Below are 16,513 nucleotides of genomic sequence, written 5' to 3'. Positions count from 1 at the left end.
ATATGCAAATAGGATGCCTTAGGCAGGAAAAACACTTCACAATTGTGGAAATTACTATTTTCCCTTGGTTATTCCCACCAATGTGATTATAAGGAATTTCACTTTATATTTCTGTTGGCGTTCTATTCCATGGGCTAGGGATAGAGACCACTACCATAAATAATTCAAGAGCATGGGGCCATATGGAGAAGATGTGAATATATTTCATCTCCCTAAGGATAGATATAATCTTATACTGGGGACGGAGCTGGGTGGTGTCATTTTACTCCCTGGAACATTAATTTCCCATTTCTCCACGTAACTGGCATTTAGAAGAATGCTTTTTACCCCAAAGAGCCTCACCTTCAGGAATTTCAAAGGCTATTTGGAACACACTGGCCAAAAAAAAAAAAAAAAAAAGCATTCACCATAAAAACAGCCTAAGATTTAGGCATATCTGTATATCTGTTATCTATCTTTCCATTCCCAGTCACATTAAACACCAGGTCAGGCACTTCCACGAGCCTAAGAAGACTAATTATCCTGCTTCTGGGGTCTCCCTGCCTACAGTTCAGCCTGTGTGCTGCTTTCAGCCCCACCTTCCTGAAGGACAACTCTGATCATACGGCCTTCTGCCCAACAGCTTTCAAAGGACCCCTTCTCCCTTGTCATTCAGTTTGAGCTCTTCAATCTGAAATTCAAGATCCTTTACAGTAGGCTCTCATCTTCCTTTGCAGATCAATCTCCCACAACCTCCTTACAAAAACCCTCCCCCTCACACTTGCCAAATGGTATGAGGCTTCCTTCCCTGACCACAGGCTCTGCTTCTCTGTCTCCAATAAGTTTGTTCCCCCCTGGGGAGTGTGCTCTTCTGAATTCTTACCTGTCAAATCCCACCCAGAATTCAAATAGAGCCTCAAATGCTGCCTCCTTCACAAATGTCTTCCTGATCCTACCTCCCACACCCTTGGGGTGTGAGCTTTGCCTTCTCTAAAGCCCCCAACAGAATTAGATCTCATACCAGGGTACTCCCCGACTCTATTTTGCACAGTAGCCAGTTGAGTTATAGAACTGCAGCCCGGCAGACTGCAAGCTCCGTGGAGGCAGGACTGGGTGTAGCCTCAGTCTGATTTCTCCACTCTACCTTGTACAGATCTGCACATATAATGAGTGATCAATAGATATTTCCTGGATATACTGCATTGACATGTACTTGAAAACTGTTTGATATAAAAACTACTTTGAAAGACAAAGGAGAAGTGAAATGGGAAGCCTAGGAAGCGAAAGGAACTGAGGAAGGTTTTAATCCACGCTGCCTGCTTCTGCTGGGGGGGCTGTCCAAAGGACAGTCTCAGGACACTAATCTGGTGTTTTAAGCGATGCTCCCAGCAAGTTAGCAAAATTTCATTCAACCAACATTTACTGAATCACTGCTTTTTACCAAAGTCTGTACTAGGCACCAAGGAACAATGAATGGTTAGAAATGATCCCTGTTCTTCAGGACCCAGTAAAGGAATCTTAAATAAATGAATATGTTTAATAAATATAATAAAAGAGTTTTTGAAAGATAATAAGTACGTGTGTCCAGAGGGAAAGCAGTTAGTTGACCCTGCATTTGAAAGTCAGGTATGACTTCAGGAAGGAAATAACCTTTGCCTGAGGTCTTGAAGAATGCAACAATTTGCAGGGTGAAAGTGGCCATTTTTGGCAGAGCCAGCAAGTTTCCAGGTTTGGGGGATGATGTGCATGGGAAAGAAACAGACATTCATAGGGGCTGGAAAACAAGGTGTACCCAGTGGGGGAGGCTCAGAGGTAAGCTGGAGCCAGCCAGTGCAAGGCCTTCTGACCAGTGAGTATGCAAACGTTCAGACTGTGGGTACCAACGAACAATGAGCAGAATCCTAGAATGAGTATGATTTGCGATGATGCTCATCCCTCACGTCTTCTTCCCTTATTTTCCCAGCCTACTGGAGCTCACCCGGCCCCACTGTAGTTCAGCTGCAGAGTGGAGGATGTGTGCGCTGCCTGCTTATTAGCTCCGAAGCACAGGGCACAGTGCTTCCACCTGATATTTTGACATTTACTTAAGATATAAATACTTCAAATGCAAAGACATAAATATTCAAGAACAGACCTTTTCAAACATTTGGTGACTTAACTCAATATTACACCTTTACATCCCAACCCCCAAAAACAGTGTAGTCTGTTCTCTCAAGGAGAGGACAGGAATGGCACTTTGCACCACTGCAAACTTACTGCGCCGCGATTTTGATGAATTTTTTCACCAGCTGCACCCGCTTGCCCAGCTGGCTGCAGAGCAGGATCTCCGTGGCCACCCAGAGCTGGACCTCGTTGCACCTCTGGAGCAGAAGGCTGAGGTTTGCAGTGTGCTCCCCACTTCCCTGTCTGCTGAATGTGAAGTAGATCAGCTCTTGCTGAAAGAAAGTGTATTCATGCCAGGGTTTATTCACAGCAAAGTCAAACTGATACAAAATTCAGGCCATTTTTAAGAGATACTTCCGGTAGCCAACCCCATACCTTTAACACAACTAACAGAAAATATAGCAAATAAGAATGTATTAAATTCAAAATAATTTATATTTAGTTTTAGAGATGCCACCTTCAAAATGTTCACCTAGAATCCTTGTATGAAAGTAATTTTTCAGAAATGTAAGGCACACATCTTTACCTGAAAATCTAAAACGTTCTAAAGTTGAAATCACAGGCCAATGGAATTCCCCAAACTTTCCAAACTTTCACTGAAAAATTCAAGCAAGAATGAACACTAGCATTACTAGTATTTGTTAAGGTGCATATCGGACCCTCACAGGTCCGTTCTCTAAGACAGTGGTCCTCAAACTCGAGTGTGAATCAGGACCACCTGGAAAACGGGTAAAGCACAGACTGTTGGGCCCCACCCCTAGAACTTCTGACGCTGTGGGTGTGTGGAGAGGCTGGAAATGTGCACTTCTAACAAGTTCCCAAGTGGTGCTGATGATGCTGGCTTGGGTACCCACTCTTAGAGAAACATTGATGTAAGGTATTGTCCAATCATAAACAGAAAGAAATGCCACTGGGCAAGATCCAATAATTTACAAAAGCAACTGAGACCAGTAGCTATTATATAGATGGATCATGTGCAAAGCAATAGAAATTTATTTTTAAGTGTTTGTATTTTATAGAAGTAATCCACATTCTCCCACTGCATAAATAGGGACACATCCCATTTTATTAACATAGCCAAAGACACAAGTTCACTACTTGCTCAAATTCAGATCATAACGTTGAAGTTTCCTTAATGAGAAAATATGAAGACATTTAAAAGACATCCCAAAATGAAAATAAAGCGTAAGCTTCCCGAAATTGGGCATGAGGTTCCTTTTTCAGAAGGAAAGGCCATTTCAGAGTGAAAAATTTCACTACATGGCAAAGCAAATGCAACATATGGTTGCACGGGGCTCTAACATTTTTCATCTCCTGATTCCTGTGAGCCTTTCGACTGGCCAGATTTACTCATTAACTGTCAGTAGCATTTTGCTCCTAATCTATTGTTTTATAAATGTCATAAGGTGTCCTCAACTGAGAAGTTTATGAAATAAAAACTTGAACTATATCCAAAAATTTCAAGAAAGTACTTGAAATCTTATAGCACAGTCCAAATTTAAAGAATGTTCTTAAGTAAAAAGATGAATATGTGTGTGTACATACATAAATATAAATATGGTTCTTGTACTACTTTAAACTCCATGGGGAAAAAAATCAATATCAAAGATAAAATGGTCCTTCAACCCCATTAAAGCATCATATATAAATATGTACATATTTATTTATACATATAAAATATAGAATATTTATACTACATTACACAAGCATATAATTGTGCTAAGAGCAATAAAGTATGTTCATATATTCTGATTTTTCTAGGACTGTATCAGTCTTTCAGTATATTTAAAGTTCCCAAATATCTTTTGGACCATGTTACCCTAGTATAACTATATCACTACACACATAGACATTCTTCCAAAAGAATTCGCAGTTAAAACAGCATTCACATTTTATCTTTTCACTCCTTACTTACCTCATGAATTGAATTGAACAGACTCCAATCAAAATTCATTAATTCCAGAGCAAGATCCCAAGTGTTCATTCCCAAAATCCTCATCGACCTTTGCTGTGATTCCTCATTTTCTGCCAATGGGTTCTAAACCGACAAACAGAAGCAAAAAGGACTTCAGTAATTCCCAAATGTTTTGCATTGAATTGGCTGGCCATAGAAAGGCACTAGAAGCCCAGATTAGAAAAGTCATCTTTTCTGAGTGCACTTAATATTTTCCCTGGTCTGTTCACCTTCAGTGAGTTACAGCCAATTTAGGAAACGGTCTTGGAAACAGTAGGATGTGATCAATGATACTTCCCTGTGTTAGCCTGCCCCTCCTCCACCCTCACTCGCCATCCTCCCACCCCCGCCCCACCCCCAACCATGCACGCACAAATCTGATTATAAAACACTGCCCCAGCAGACAGCATAATGAAAGCGAAAGCCCTGAAATCACTTTGGCTTCTGGTAAGAATTAATGTGCCAGCAGGGTTAGTATAAAAACAAACAAAAGAAATGTCATGGTGCAACTTCAATAAAGACAGACATGGCTTTTACAGGAAATATGTTTAACAAGTCTCATCCCAGACACACATTTACAAATGTTATTAAAATGTCTGTGTAAAGTGAAAAAATTTAATGTGAAATAAAAATAAAAGTTATTTCATTTACACTCCATTTGAGTATCCACTGCTTTCCCTCTATAAATAGGACCTAACCACTATGAGGTTGGTAACAGTACTTCACTAAAATCTGGCATAAAATTATTAAATGCCACCACAACTTTAAATCTATTGCCGTTGTTAAAGTCATTAACAAAATTATTTGACATCTTCCCAAAATATTTGATATTTTCTAATTAAAATATAAATTCTCCCATTTGAAGGGTTGGACTTGAATACTTAATGACTTAAAAATAAAAAGAAAGGGACTCTGCAAAAATAAATGATAGGATTGGATAGAGGCAATATTCCAGATGCCAGATATTAATCCCTATTTCTAAACTGAAAAATAAGTTACCTGCATTTTAGAAGTTTTACATTTATGAAAAAGTATCCTAATTTAAAAACAACTAATGACTGGAGACCTTTGCAGAGCTTTCCTACAGACTTGATTCTCTTTGGAGCAGGTCAAGGTACAAATTGTCTCTGTATCCCCAGTGTGGGACACAGTGTGGAGCTCAGAAAGCACTGACTGAATGAAGGAGCTTACAAATTCTGAGGTTTTGATGTGAGGGGAAAAGCCAAGGTTTAGGGGCTGGTCTGGCTAGGCTGAGCCCAAATAGACTCCACTGAAGACTTGCAAAGAAAGAACCAGGGTTGGGAAGTAACACAAATCCCTGCTTCATCATTTAGAGGTGTAAGGATATTTTTACACGGCTTTTTGTCCCTCCTATATTCTCCCTAAATGGGCCCCTTACCCTGGCACTGATCTCTGGTTATGCAAGGTTGTCCCTCCTCCCACCTCATCACCAAGAAACACTATATTTCTCCATCCCATTTCTCCATGGCTCTAATTCCTGCTCCCTAAGAGGATGAACTCATCTATGCGAAAGTACTAGTGGGTACTGATGGTTTCATGTGTTATTCTTCCCTTACGATGTTCTATTTCAACTGACATCTTTTAAGAGATGAAATATCTAAACTTGTGATTCCAATGAGGACATTGTAGGTGGTGTCCAAAGTTGGTGGGGAAACATTCCAGAGCGGGATGGGGGTCAGACCCCTTTTGGAACGTACTTCACAGCACCCAATCATTCCATGAGGATATCGCCCAGGCCTGCCTATTCCCTGCGGCTGGCCCTGGACAGTGGCAGACTGGGCCTTACGGGGCTGGGGAGGAGGTGGGTGTGGAAGACAATCGGGTGCAGCTCTCTTCCACTGCAAGGAGCCCTGCAGCAGCTACACGTTAGATGGTCCTCCTTCGTGGCAAAGGGCAGGAGCGAGCTCATTATCTACTCAGAAATGCTGTGCAGCACCCAGTTTGTCTCGTTTCCCTGATGGAATGACACCGGAGCTGCGACCCGCTGAAGGCCAGAACAGGAAAGGTGCGAGTAAGGCAAACAGTTCTCTCTCCTTTTCTTCCTCATCGTGTAGAAATGAAAGGAATGTGCAGGGGCTTTGCAGCCAAGCATAAATGGATTTTAAATCCCAACATTCTCCCTTACTTGGCTGTATGAAGCTAGAGTAAGTGACTCAGCCTCTCCGAATCTCTTATTGGAAGTGTTAAAGGAGATACTGCATGTAAATTACTCAGCACATACGTGTCTGGTAGTAAGTGTGGAAAAGGACAATGATTAACACTATTACGGTAGCTTGATAGCCTGCAGGTAACTTTAAATAAAATGTGTTTAATATAAGTTGTTTCGGTTAACCCACATGGTATATAGATTACTCAATTATATACATAACAGGAACCAGCTAGAGAGACCCGTCCCAGTGATGACTCTGTGAAAAGAGATGTAGACTCTGAGTCTAGACACAGGCACAACCTGTTAGAGCCCATATTTCTAGGTGACGGGTCTGCGGCCTGCTCCTGCTACTCAGAAACCAACCACATGACTGAAGAACAACAAAGAAATCATCCACTTAGGTGTAAATGTCCTTAAATTGTGGACTGAAAATAACTTAAAGCACGGGTTCTACATTTCTTCAGACTCTTACTCTTCAGTGGCATGTGATGTCCCGTCAGTATGTCCCCATTTTACACAGGAAAAGCTTTAAGGGAAGGGAACAAAGAAGTGCACCAAATGTACTAAAACAAAGGTCTCTTCCCCCTAAATCTACCCAGGGTGCACTTCTCAGTCTAATCTCCACATATCCATCAAAAAAGAAGAAATGGAATTAAAATTCCACGGGAAAGGGAGTCACCTGTCTCAAATCCCTTATTTCAGGAGCTCAGAAAGGGTTTTACTTAGCAGGGGGTTGGAGTTCCTCAAGTTGGGCCACAAAAGTAGTGTTATTTAGAAAGTACATCGTTGGCTAGGGAAGGAAATAGTTTAATATATTTTTTTCTAACATTCATTATAAAGCATACAAAAATGTGCTTTGAGTCTGACATTTGTGTACATGTGTATTTCAAATCGAGGCTAAAGGTCCTTACCAAAGTGTCAGCCAGGTCTTTCCGGTAGACAAATATCCGACCAGATGCCTCAAGGGATTTGGAGATGGCCAAGTCATTTGGCTGAAGTTCATGTTTTCCTTCATAAAAAAAAAAGGGAGGGTGGAAATGACTAATAACACAAGAGTAGCAGTAGGCCTAGACATACGTCTAAAGAGTAAAACTTGCCAAAGAAAAATATTAAAAAATAAATACAACGTAAGGTGGATTAGCTAAGTTCTGCACACTCTATACAATGACACCAGTGGTATCACCAACATCACTGCCTGGCACCCATAAAGGGGAGCTCTCTTGTAGTTCTTCGTTATAATATTTAATCATTCTTTAGAACACAGAACAGTTTAAGGAAAAAAGCAAAATGTATTCATCTCTCTAAAATAACCATATGATGTTAGCATTGGTTACATTTGAGTATCTTTTTGTTATGATCATTATATAAGTCTGTGTATGCACACACCAATAGCTGCATTTATTTGCATACATATGCATTCATAATTATTGTGGATACTTATATACATATATACTTGCAATTATTCCATATATGGTTTTATATTCTGATTTTATTATAAGCACTTATCCACTTACCAAAATAATTTATATATGTCATGTTTAATTGGTTATATAATAGTCCATTATACCATCATTTAATCATTCCTCTATTGTTGAACATTTAATGGTTTCCAATTTTTGGTCATACAAATTAGATGGCATGATATATGCTAAGTATTAGCACGGGGCCTGGCACATAACATGGGCTTGATAAATGGGATCTATTATTGTGGTAGCCATAATACCACTGAACTCAACATCCTTGTGCATAAATCTTTTTCTGCTTATAGATGATTTTCTTAAGATAGACTCCTAGTACTAGAATTATTGGGTCAAAGGGAATGAATATTTTTAGTTTTTGATACAAACTTCCAAATTGCTTTCTAATGCTTATTTTTTAGAAAATAAGTTAATATATTTTCCAAAAAATAGACATAAAACTTGTACACTGACCAACACTGATTGTTACTTTTGGTAAATTTGTTATTTTTCTAAAACCAAAAAAAAGATCCTTAGTTTAATTTGTATTTCTTGACTACTAGTGAGGCTGAATATTTTTCACATATTCTTCTTCTATTTTATTTCTCTTATTGAAAATTGTTCCTATCTTTTGACCATTTTTCTATCACAGTTAGACCCTCTTGTAACACAATAGCTTTCTGCAATAGAAAAAATATCCTCCTCCTAACTACAAAATGCATATGGGAGTAGGTTAAATAACACCAAGTTTTATTTCACTGTGACATAATCAAATTCTCCTAAGGTAGCCGCTTAGTTATCGAGCATGATTGGGAAACACAATATTCCACATCTTTTTCTACATAACTTAGTTCAAATTCAAGTTTTGTTTTGAACATTTCTGTTTAACACAGAGCACACGAATGATAATCTAATCTATTCTTTAAGACGCAGCATTAAAAAGATCAATAGTACTGTAATGCTGGGCTTGTGACATGTACAGTTGATGGGCCCACACAGCTGGGTTATGAAGTTCTATCTCCTGGGTTCCATCTACTCCTTCTTTGTTTAGCTACAATTTCTTGCAGCCCTCTGTGTGCCTAGTGTATACCTTAAATCTGAATTTATAAGAGTCATCCATACTTTACAGAATAAAATGCCATCGCTTTCTGACAGCAATCTTTCTATTTGCTGAGCAACATTTTTTTTTTCCTGATTTTCAGGTTTGTCACTATACTATAAAAGATTAAAACTGATAGAATTTTAACCTCTGAATATTGGGGTAGGTTATTGTTAGTGCATATATATACCTACCCTGGGTGCAAAATAGAAACCTACTAGAGCTATGAGAATGATAGTTAGAAATAACCACTCTAACATCTTAAAATTTTTTTTTTTGACAAAAAGAAAAAACAGATCTGTCATTTCATTCTGAAGTAGCATTAAAACATAATTTATTAAAAATTATGTGACTAGAGCAAGGAATACATTAAGCTCTTTTTTTTCCCCTTCATTGAAACATTATTGTTTCGGGGATAATAAGATGCAGGCAGAAAGGTTCTTTGCAGACAAAAAAACTAATGGATGGAAAATGATGGCACATTTCCAAATCTGTAAGATAATTCGAGAGATAAGCTGATATTTCTAGTGATGATTAGCAATGGATCTATACACATTAGAACGCCACTGCCCACCCTGATGAATCTAATTTAATAGAGTGTGAAAATGGTATTTCACAGCCATCAAAGAGATATTGGGTACCGAAGAGTCACTCATTAATTGCCAGATTCTCATGAGGCTCTGGGCTGACTCTGTGTCAGCTCCCGAGGTTGCAGGGGACAGGTCTCAGTTGTGCTGCAAAGTTCACTCAGGGCCCTTCCTTCTCCAGAACCTTCTGTCTGAATAGACAGACTCCCGTGACTACTTTATGTGGTGGTGCTATCTCGGGAGGCAAATGTCGGTTTTGATGAAGCTGAATATTGCTTAAAATCATTTAATATTTTTGGTCACTTGGAAATCAAATCTAATATACATTTATCAAACATATCTGAAATATCTGAACTATATTATGAAAAATTCAACCCCTCCTTAATTAAAATTCATTTAGCGCACATGTTCCTCCAATTCTTGCTTTTTTTTTTTTTTTTTTTTTTTATTCTAGCTAATGTTTCACCAGGATGTACAAGTAGAGCCCTGGGAGAGGGAGGCAGGGGAGACTCCCATTTATTAGGCCTAGAGAGAAGGGCTCTGTGTGCACGTGTAATCACCTGGCTTGTAGGACCGTTTTACCTGCCTGTGAGCAACAAAGCAAGAGGAGCAGTATTTTGTCACATTATACTTTAAGGTCAAGGATATTCTGATATTCATCTCCCAACTGTAGCATGGTGACAAAGGGCAAACAGCAATGCTGTTTATCTGCTCCCCTCCCCCTGCTCCCCCTCAGTTCTGGCTGATCGGTTCACACAGCACTCGCATTTTCCAACTACTGATGCTAAGTCACTTGCTTTGTATTTTTCTCAGGGTTAATGAGATATTAAATAAAGATTGCAAGGCAAAAAGGAGGCCGGTGACACCAAGGTCTGACAGGCTCCAGTGAAAACGAAGGGGGTCTGTTCAGGCCACAGAGATCAATAGCGTCAGCTCGTAATCTGTGTGATCTTATTCAAAACAGACAATGAACCATTCTCTAAGGATAAATAAGGCCCAATAGAGGCAGAAGCTGTAACCAGGCCTTGTTCCCCATGTCCACCTGAGGAAGCACGCTTTCAGCTTATTGTACGGATTTTCTTTCTTTCAACAGGGAGTCTTTAACTATTAAATTGTCATCCTGCAATATGACTAGTTCAAGGCCATCTTTCTTTTTTTTTGTAAAGTAATTTCATTCTATAGCAATTTCCCAAGTTAATTTAAATATGAAAATAGAAGGCTTATCTAGAGCACAAAATATGAAAAGCTTTATAATGTATTTCAAAACACTGGCGTTCCTCCCTATTCAGTTCTAGGGGAGGAAATTCAGTATCCAACAGTACCCAACTGTTGTCATGGAAACACTTCTGGTAGGCAGCTTCTCATTGTTACTGTGGTCACCCAGCTGCGGGCCCAGAAGGGACACGCTGCACATTTACTCTACAAAAATGTCAACTTTCCCCTTTTGGAGGAGATCCAGTGAAAGATTAATATTTAAGGACAGAAAATAATTTACCCCCAGAGAATGTGATGGCCACCAGAGCCAGATCCTCTTCTGCATGCTGGATCTTTTCTGCTACGACTTTCAGGATCTCCTGGGCTGTACTGGAAACTTTTGCCTTCACACTGACATAGGAGTGCTCCGTTACATACACGTGGCAAAACACTGCACAAGTCAAAAGAATTGTTCATGAACAGAGAACTGTGGTCACGAGGTACAGACTTTTCCAAATCAAGGCACCCACCTTGCTAGTGTCTTCAGTATAAAGTACATACAGCTAGATGTACATGCATGTGTATGTATGTGAATGCCTGAGGGTATATGACTATAAATATGGGCTTGCAAACACATGAGACATAGACATGATAAAGCTATTGAACAAGCATGAGTAGTATTTAGGCTTCACATACTGTTACTACAGACTTGAGTCATGCAAGTCTATACTTATGGCAGAGACTATCTGACCACAATATAGTGGAATCTGTGTACACACTGTATTGTTTTTTTCTTTTTTTGAGTTAGAGTTGGCTCTGTTGCCTAGGCTAGAGTGCAGTGGTGTCATCATAGCTCACTGCAACCTCAAACTCCCAGGCTTAAGCGATCCTCCTGCTTCAGCCCCATGAGTAGCTGGAACTACAGGGGCATGCCACCACACCTGGCTAATTTTTCTATTTTTTGTAGAGATAGGGTCTCACTATGTTGCTCAGGGTGGTCTTGAACTCCTGGCCTCAAGCGATCCTTCCACCTCAGCCTCCCAAAGTGCTAGGATTACAGGAGTGAGTTACTGCACCTGGCCCACACTGTACTTTTGAATCCTTTCTTTGAGAGTTGCTGAGATCTCCCAAAGCAGCATATTAAAGTGTCTAACTCATAAATTTTCATCTTATACAACATTTCTGGACAGTCTCAGTGGCCCAATCAAGAATATCACATATTGCTATTAGAATTCTCACAAACTTATCTAAAAATCTGTCATCTGTCTCATTTTTTGTGTTCAGCTTTCTCCATCATTTAAAAATGACACCCTCCCCCCTATCAAGGTGGTGATGAATTTAATTTCCAAATGGAGGTCCTATTTCTAAGCCTTTTTTAATTTCCTTTTTATTGTCTATGATGCTAATAATTATTACTAGGACATTATCACTATCAGGGAGAAAGGGTCCTGAAAAGATTTCTCTTTAAGATTTGAATAGCAAAAAAAATGTATTAATAGCAATGGAGATAATTGACATATTGCCTCTTATATTAATATCAGCTATTCTGAATGTACAAAACACTAGCTTCTTTAGAATAGACATAAGAACAACAATATACTTAGATATTCTGCTATTCTATATCACAAAAAAAAATAAATTAGCTCCTAGAGAAATGTCATATGCAATTTAAACACCACCACAAAAAATAAACCCAGGAACATTTTCATAGAAATGCAAATGGAGCAAATGCCTAAATATGAGTTTGTATGTATAGAAACTCAAAGTGAACCATCACCAGGAAGCACTTCACATATTTAGTTTGGTTGGGTGTGTCACTAAAACAATAGCATTTAACAAATAATTGTTTTATATTTTGTCAATAGGCTTGTCAAAGAGAAAAAAGGTTTCCTCCTTCCATAGAAAGATGGAATTTTTGACCAAGGTAAAATCCAGTCTAAAAACCACTAAATGTCAGGTAAGTTTACAGCTTGTTTAATAAACTGATTTAAAAAAAAAGACGCCAGTGACCTTGAAATAGCCTCTTTGAAGCTCAGCTTGGAAAATTATACAATTAAATTATAAGACAAATGGGCAGGGAAGGTCAGCAACTAATGAATTAAGAGGAAAGATCATTTTGTTTGCTCTTTCACTTGGTGCAGACGACACTTAACAGGATCCAACAGAACCCACCTATCAGTGGCGTCATATACAAACACCATGTAACAGAACAAGCATCCTGGGATTTTTTAAAAAATGCTCAAGAAACTGGGTAAATATTAAATGTTCACACTCAGAATTTCAGCACATGGAGAAAGGTGAGCCAAGAGAGCAAGTCTCTAAGTCACAATAGTGTGAACATTTTAATTTGCTGTTTCCCGGCTCTGCCCGTAACTCAACCTTTATCCTCGCAGGAGGAAACCACTGCTAACGTTTCTTGTTCTGCTATAAAATATTAACGTAGGAAAGCACGTCAGCATCTTCAGGGTGCTAAGAAGGTGTTTCCCCTTGTATTGAATGAACAGCCCTCTGCAGGGGAGGCCAGGAGCCCCTGCGGCACTGAGGACACACCGGATGTGTGGCACTGCCCACCCGGCTGGCCTTGGAGGACTTTCTACCGCATATCCTTCCTTTCATTATTCTCTCCAAGATTTTCTTTTCTAAATCTCACGGATTGACTCAGCCAAAACCCGGCGCACTGGCTTTGGTGCTCTTCCCAGTTAGTCACAGGCAATGGCCTGACGGAAGCAGGGAGGTGGCGGTTCTGGGAGCAAAACGATGAGTTTCCCAGTCCACTTTCCACCTCTGCTCAAGAAAGCAAGGGGGCTCTTTGTGAAGCCTCCTCTCCTTGCTCCCCAAATTAAAAATATCCCTGGTGCCTAGGACGGTATTATGTGATGGAACACTCAAAGTAAGAAAAGAAACACCATTCTGTTTGATGTTAACATGCTTGTCCAGGGGATACGACTGCTGCAAATGATGGGTGAAGGCAGGCTGGTGTGCTAATGTAGGAGAACGATGGTGAGTAACCGCGACTCCACCCACCCAAACCCTCGCTGAAAATCACACTCACTTTCCTCCGTTTCAGTCACAGCTCCTCTGTGCTGGAGCCAGTTCTCCTTAAGACTGAATTGGTGGAAAAGGGCTTTATTCTGTGAGAAAGGAGAAAGAGAACAATGAATGAATGCATTCCTGCCCTTTGGAAAACCATAGCTGTTTACAACATGTTCCAAAAGAGCTAGCCAATTTAAAAAAAAAAAAAAAATGAAATTCATCCATCCAATCTTAGAGAAATAAACCGGGAGTTGCTTCAATTAATGCCAGTGGAGATGGAGATTCTGAGCTATCTGACAGGCCTTGGCTAAGGCCAGTGGCAGGCAAACGGCCCCTATAATTTCCCTGTGACATGCTAGAGAATCCTCCACCCCACAATTTTTCACCTGTGGCTAGTACAAACATCCATAGAATCTTCTCCTAAGAAAAATATAATTTCCCCATCCCAATATTAACCTCCAACTTATAGTCATCACAGTCTCATCTTTTGCTTTTTACATTTTTCACAGAAGCAACTTTGAGATTGTTTCAATACTTCTGCTGTAGTATAATATAATGACTTTGTTAAAGGAAACAGGTACATTGTTCATTGTGATTAGCCATCTGATACATCTGTTTCTCCAAAACTTGTGCCTGACATCTCATTCTGCATTTCCCCCTCATCACGTTGAACAGGGAACACATTCACACTTGCTACCATCTCTCTCTCTATCGTGCTGAGAAAGTGCAAATATTTTCTTTACAAGACTTTAGTTTTGGAGTTAAAATTCCTGACTGGATTTTTTTTTTTTTTTTTTTTGGCATACATATTTTAAAATTCTAATTTGTATCACTCTGGGGACAGCAGGAAGCTCAGAGACTCCAAAATGCACTGTAAAATATGCAGAATGTCATAAAGTCAAGGGCACAGGGCTGCAATCAGATCTGCACCAGCACAGGAAAGCTAAAGGGAAGCAGGCACGTGCGGGAGGCTGCAGCCCCAGGCGTCGCTGCCCGGCCCTGCTGTGCTGCAGGCAGTACTCATTTTAATTATGAAGAAATGCCAAGTGAGGCAAGGCCAGGTCTGCAGAACAGATGACCCCATTTCAGATACAGAAGTGTCTGCTTTACCTTCTTTTGTGGTGAATATTCATCTACAGTGCTGAAAGGGAAAGGACAAGAAGTCAGTCTTCGCCCTAAGACCCAGAATAATGCAGTTATTGTTATGGAAGACTAATTTTTAGGCACTGGGCAGAGGATTTTGCTCTTTAAAAAAAGATAGAACACAGTATTCATTAATTTACTACGTACAACACACTTGACATTGGGCTCTGAATTTCAAATGAACCAGGAAGTAAAGGAGCTATCTATTCAACAGGTGGATTTATTCAACAAGTGGATTTTGTTTTCTACCCACAGAAAGTGAAGCTGAGAATTGGGGGGAGGAACTAGATCTACTCAATCCATGGGAACCCAGTCCACAGAAATAATTTTTTTTTTAATTGCAATATTCAGCCCAGAGAAATAAGTTTTCTCATATAGTGATAGATTTTAGGTAAAATTGTTATTTAGGTAGCTAAATAATTCAGCCAAGGTGCATCTTTTCCAGGCTGTTTCTCTGTGTGGTGGGAACATTCTGCCCCTCTCTGATTGTGCTCCACAGAGTCCCACTGCCAAGTGACTTCTGAAGGCCACCTCCACTTATGGGGAACCAGTACTGGGACCACTTTCATACATCCTTAGGTAAATCATAAGGTAAAGATATCAATCTTGTTCTCAGAAAGAAATACTTTCTCCTCTATTTGTGCACAGTGCATTATAAAGGAATGTTGTGAGTTTTGGTGGGTCTTTTATCACGGTCTATGTTATATTAACTTTTCATAGCCGAAGACTAATATGAAAATATGAACTAATAAATGAAACAAAAGAAAAAAAGGCAAGCTTTTCATTAAAACAATCTCCCAAATGGAAGTTGCTCTATGCTATAAAGCAAGCCTGTTAAAGTTGGGAAACTTTACCATATGGGGCTCAAATCTTATTCTAGAATCTAAAGATAGCTCATAATCTTATACCACCAAAGAGGCAAGAATAACTTCTTAATATCATTTTTTTATTTTAATCTATTAATTACCATTTTTAAGTTTTTAAAACAGAATATATTAAATTCCATTAATGTGCTTAATGTATTTAAATGTATTAAACTATGAGTTAGAGTTTCCCAACTTTAATAGGTCTGCTTTCTAGCATAGAGCAACTTCCATTTGGGGGATTGTTTTGAGGAAAAGCTTGTCTTTTTTTCTTTTGTTTCATTTATTAGTTCATATTTTCATATTAGTCTTAGGCTATGGAAAGTTAATTTAATATAGACTGTGATAAAAAACCCACCAAACCCACAACATTCATTTATAACGCACTGTGCTAACTTACACCTTCCTTCTGAATCTCTCAACATGAGACATTCAGATTTGATGATTAAGGACGAAAGCTCACACAGGGTTTGCTCCCTAAGATTCCTGTATACAGATGTTTCATTTGCAATGGGGTCTCCCTTTACTAACATTAAGTCAGACTTTAAATCTCAAATCAGTAATCTAAAAGGCCTGAATCAACATTTTTCTATGAGAAGTGCATTTGTGACTGCTGAAATCTTACGCTTTTCACAACTTGACAATATATATGCTTCATGTTTGCTAAGTATAAACTACATTGTAACTCAGAGAATGATTTTTCCCTTCAGATGAACGCTGCAACTGAAAACTGAAGAATGATCTGATGTTTTCATTTACCAAAATTAATAAGGAGAGTTAGTGGGAATATCACAGTAAAGTCAGGTATTGCCAATCTGAAAGATTAATGACAGATACCTAGGGGATGCTTGGACGTGCCAAGACTCATTGA

The 16,513-nt window shown here is 39.3% G+C and overlaps 1 protein-coding gene across 2 annotated transcripts in view; it reads right to left on the bottom strand.

The window, feature by feature from the left end:
- RAPGEF5 (Rap guanine nucleotide exchange factor 5) overlaps nucleotides 1-16,513 on the bottom strand; it is a 211,446-nt gene that overhangs the window by 22,712 nt on the left and 172,221 nt on the right. For both annotated transcript variants that reach the window (XM_069462415.1, XM_069462414.1), the window contains exons 15-20: nucleotides 14,747-14,777; nucleotides 13,656-13,734; nucleotides 10,905-11,054; nucleotides 7,178-7,275; nucleotides 4,058-4,180; nucleotides 2,236-2,414 (exon numbers count right to left, since the gene is read on the bottom strand). In XM_069462415.1, coding sequence (XP_069318516.1) covers nucleotides 2,236-2,414; nucleotides 4,058-4,180; nucleotides 7,178-7,275; nucleotides 10,905-11,054; nucleotides 13,656-13,734; nucleotides 14,747-14,777 — 660 coding nt within the window. The remainder of the gene's footprint in view (nucleotides 1-2,235; nucleotides 2,415-4,057; nucleotides 4,181-7,177; nucleotides 7,276-10,904; nucleotides 11,055-13,655; nucleotides 13,735-14,746; nucleotides 14,778-16,513) is intronic.

This window comes from Eulemur rufifrons, chromosome 29 (genome assembly GCF_041146395.1).
Source record: "Eulemur rufifrons isolate Redbay chromosome 29, OSU_ERuf_1, whole genome shotgun sequence".
Taxonomy (NCBI): Eukaryota; Metazoa; Chordata; class Mammalia; order Primates; family Lemuridae; genus Eulemur; species Eulemur rufifrons.
This window is presented reverse-complemented; position numbering and strand designations above follow the sequence as displayed.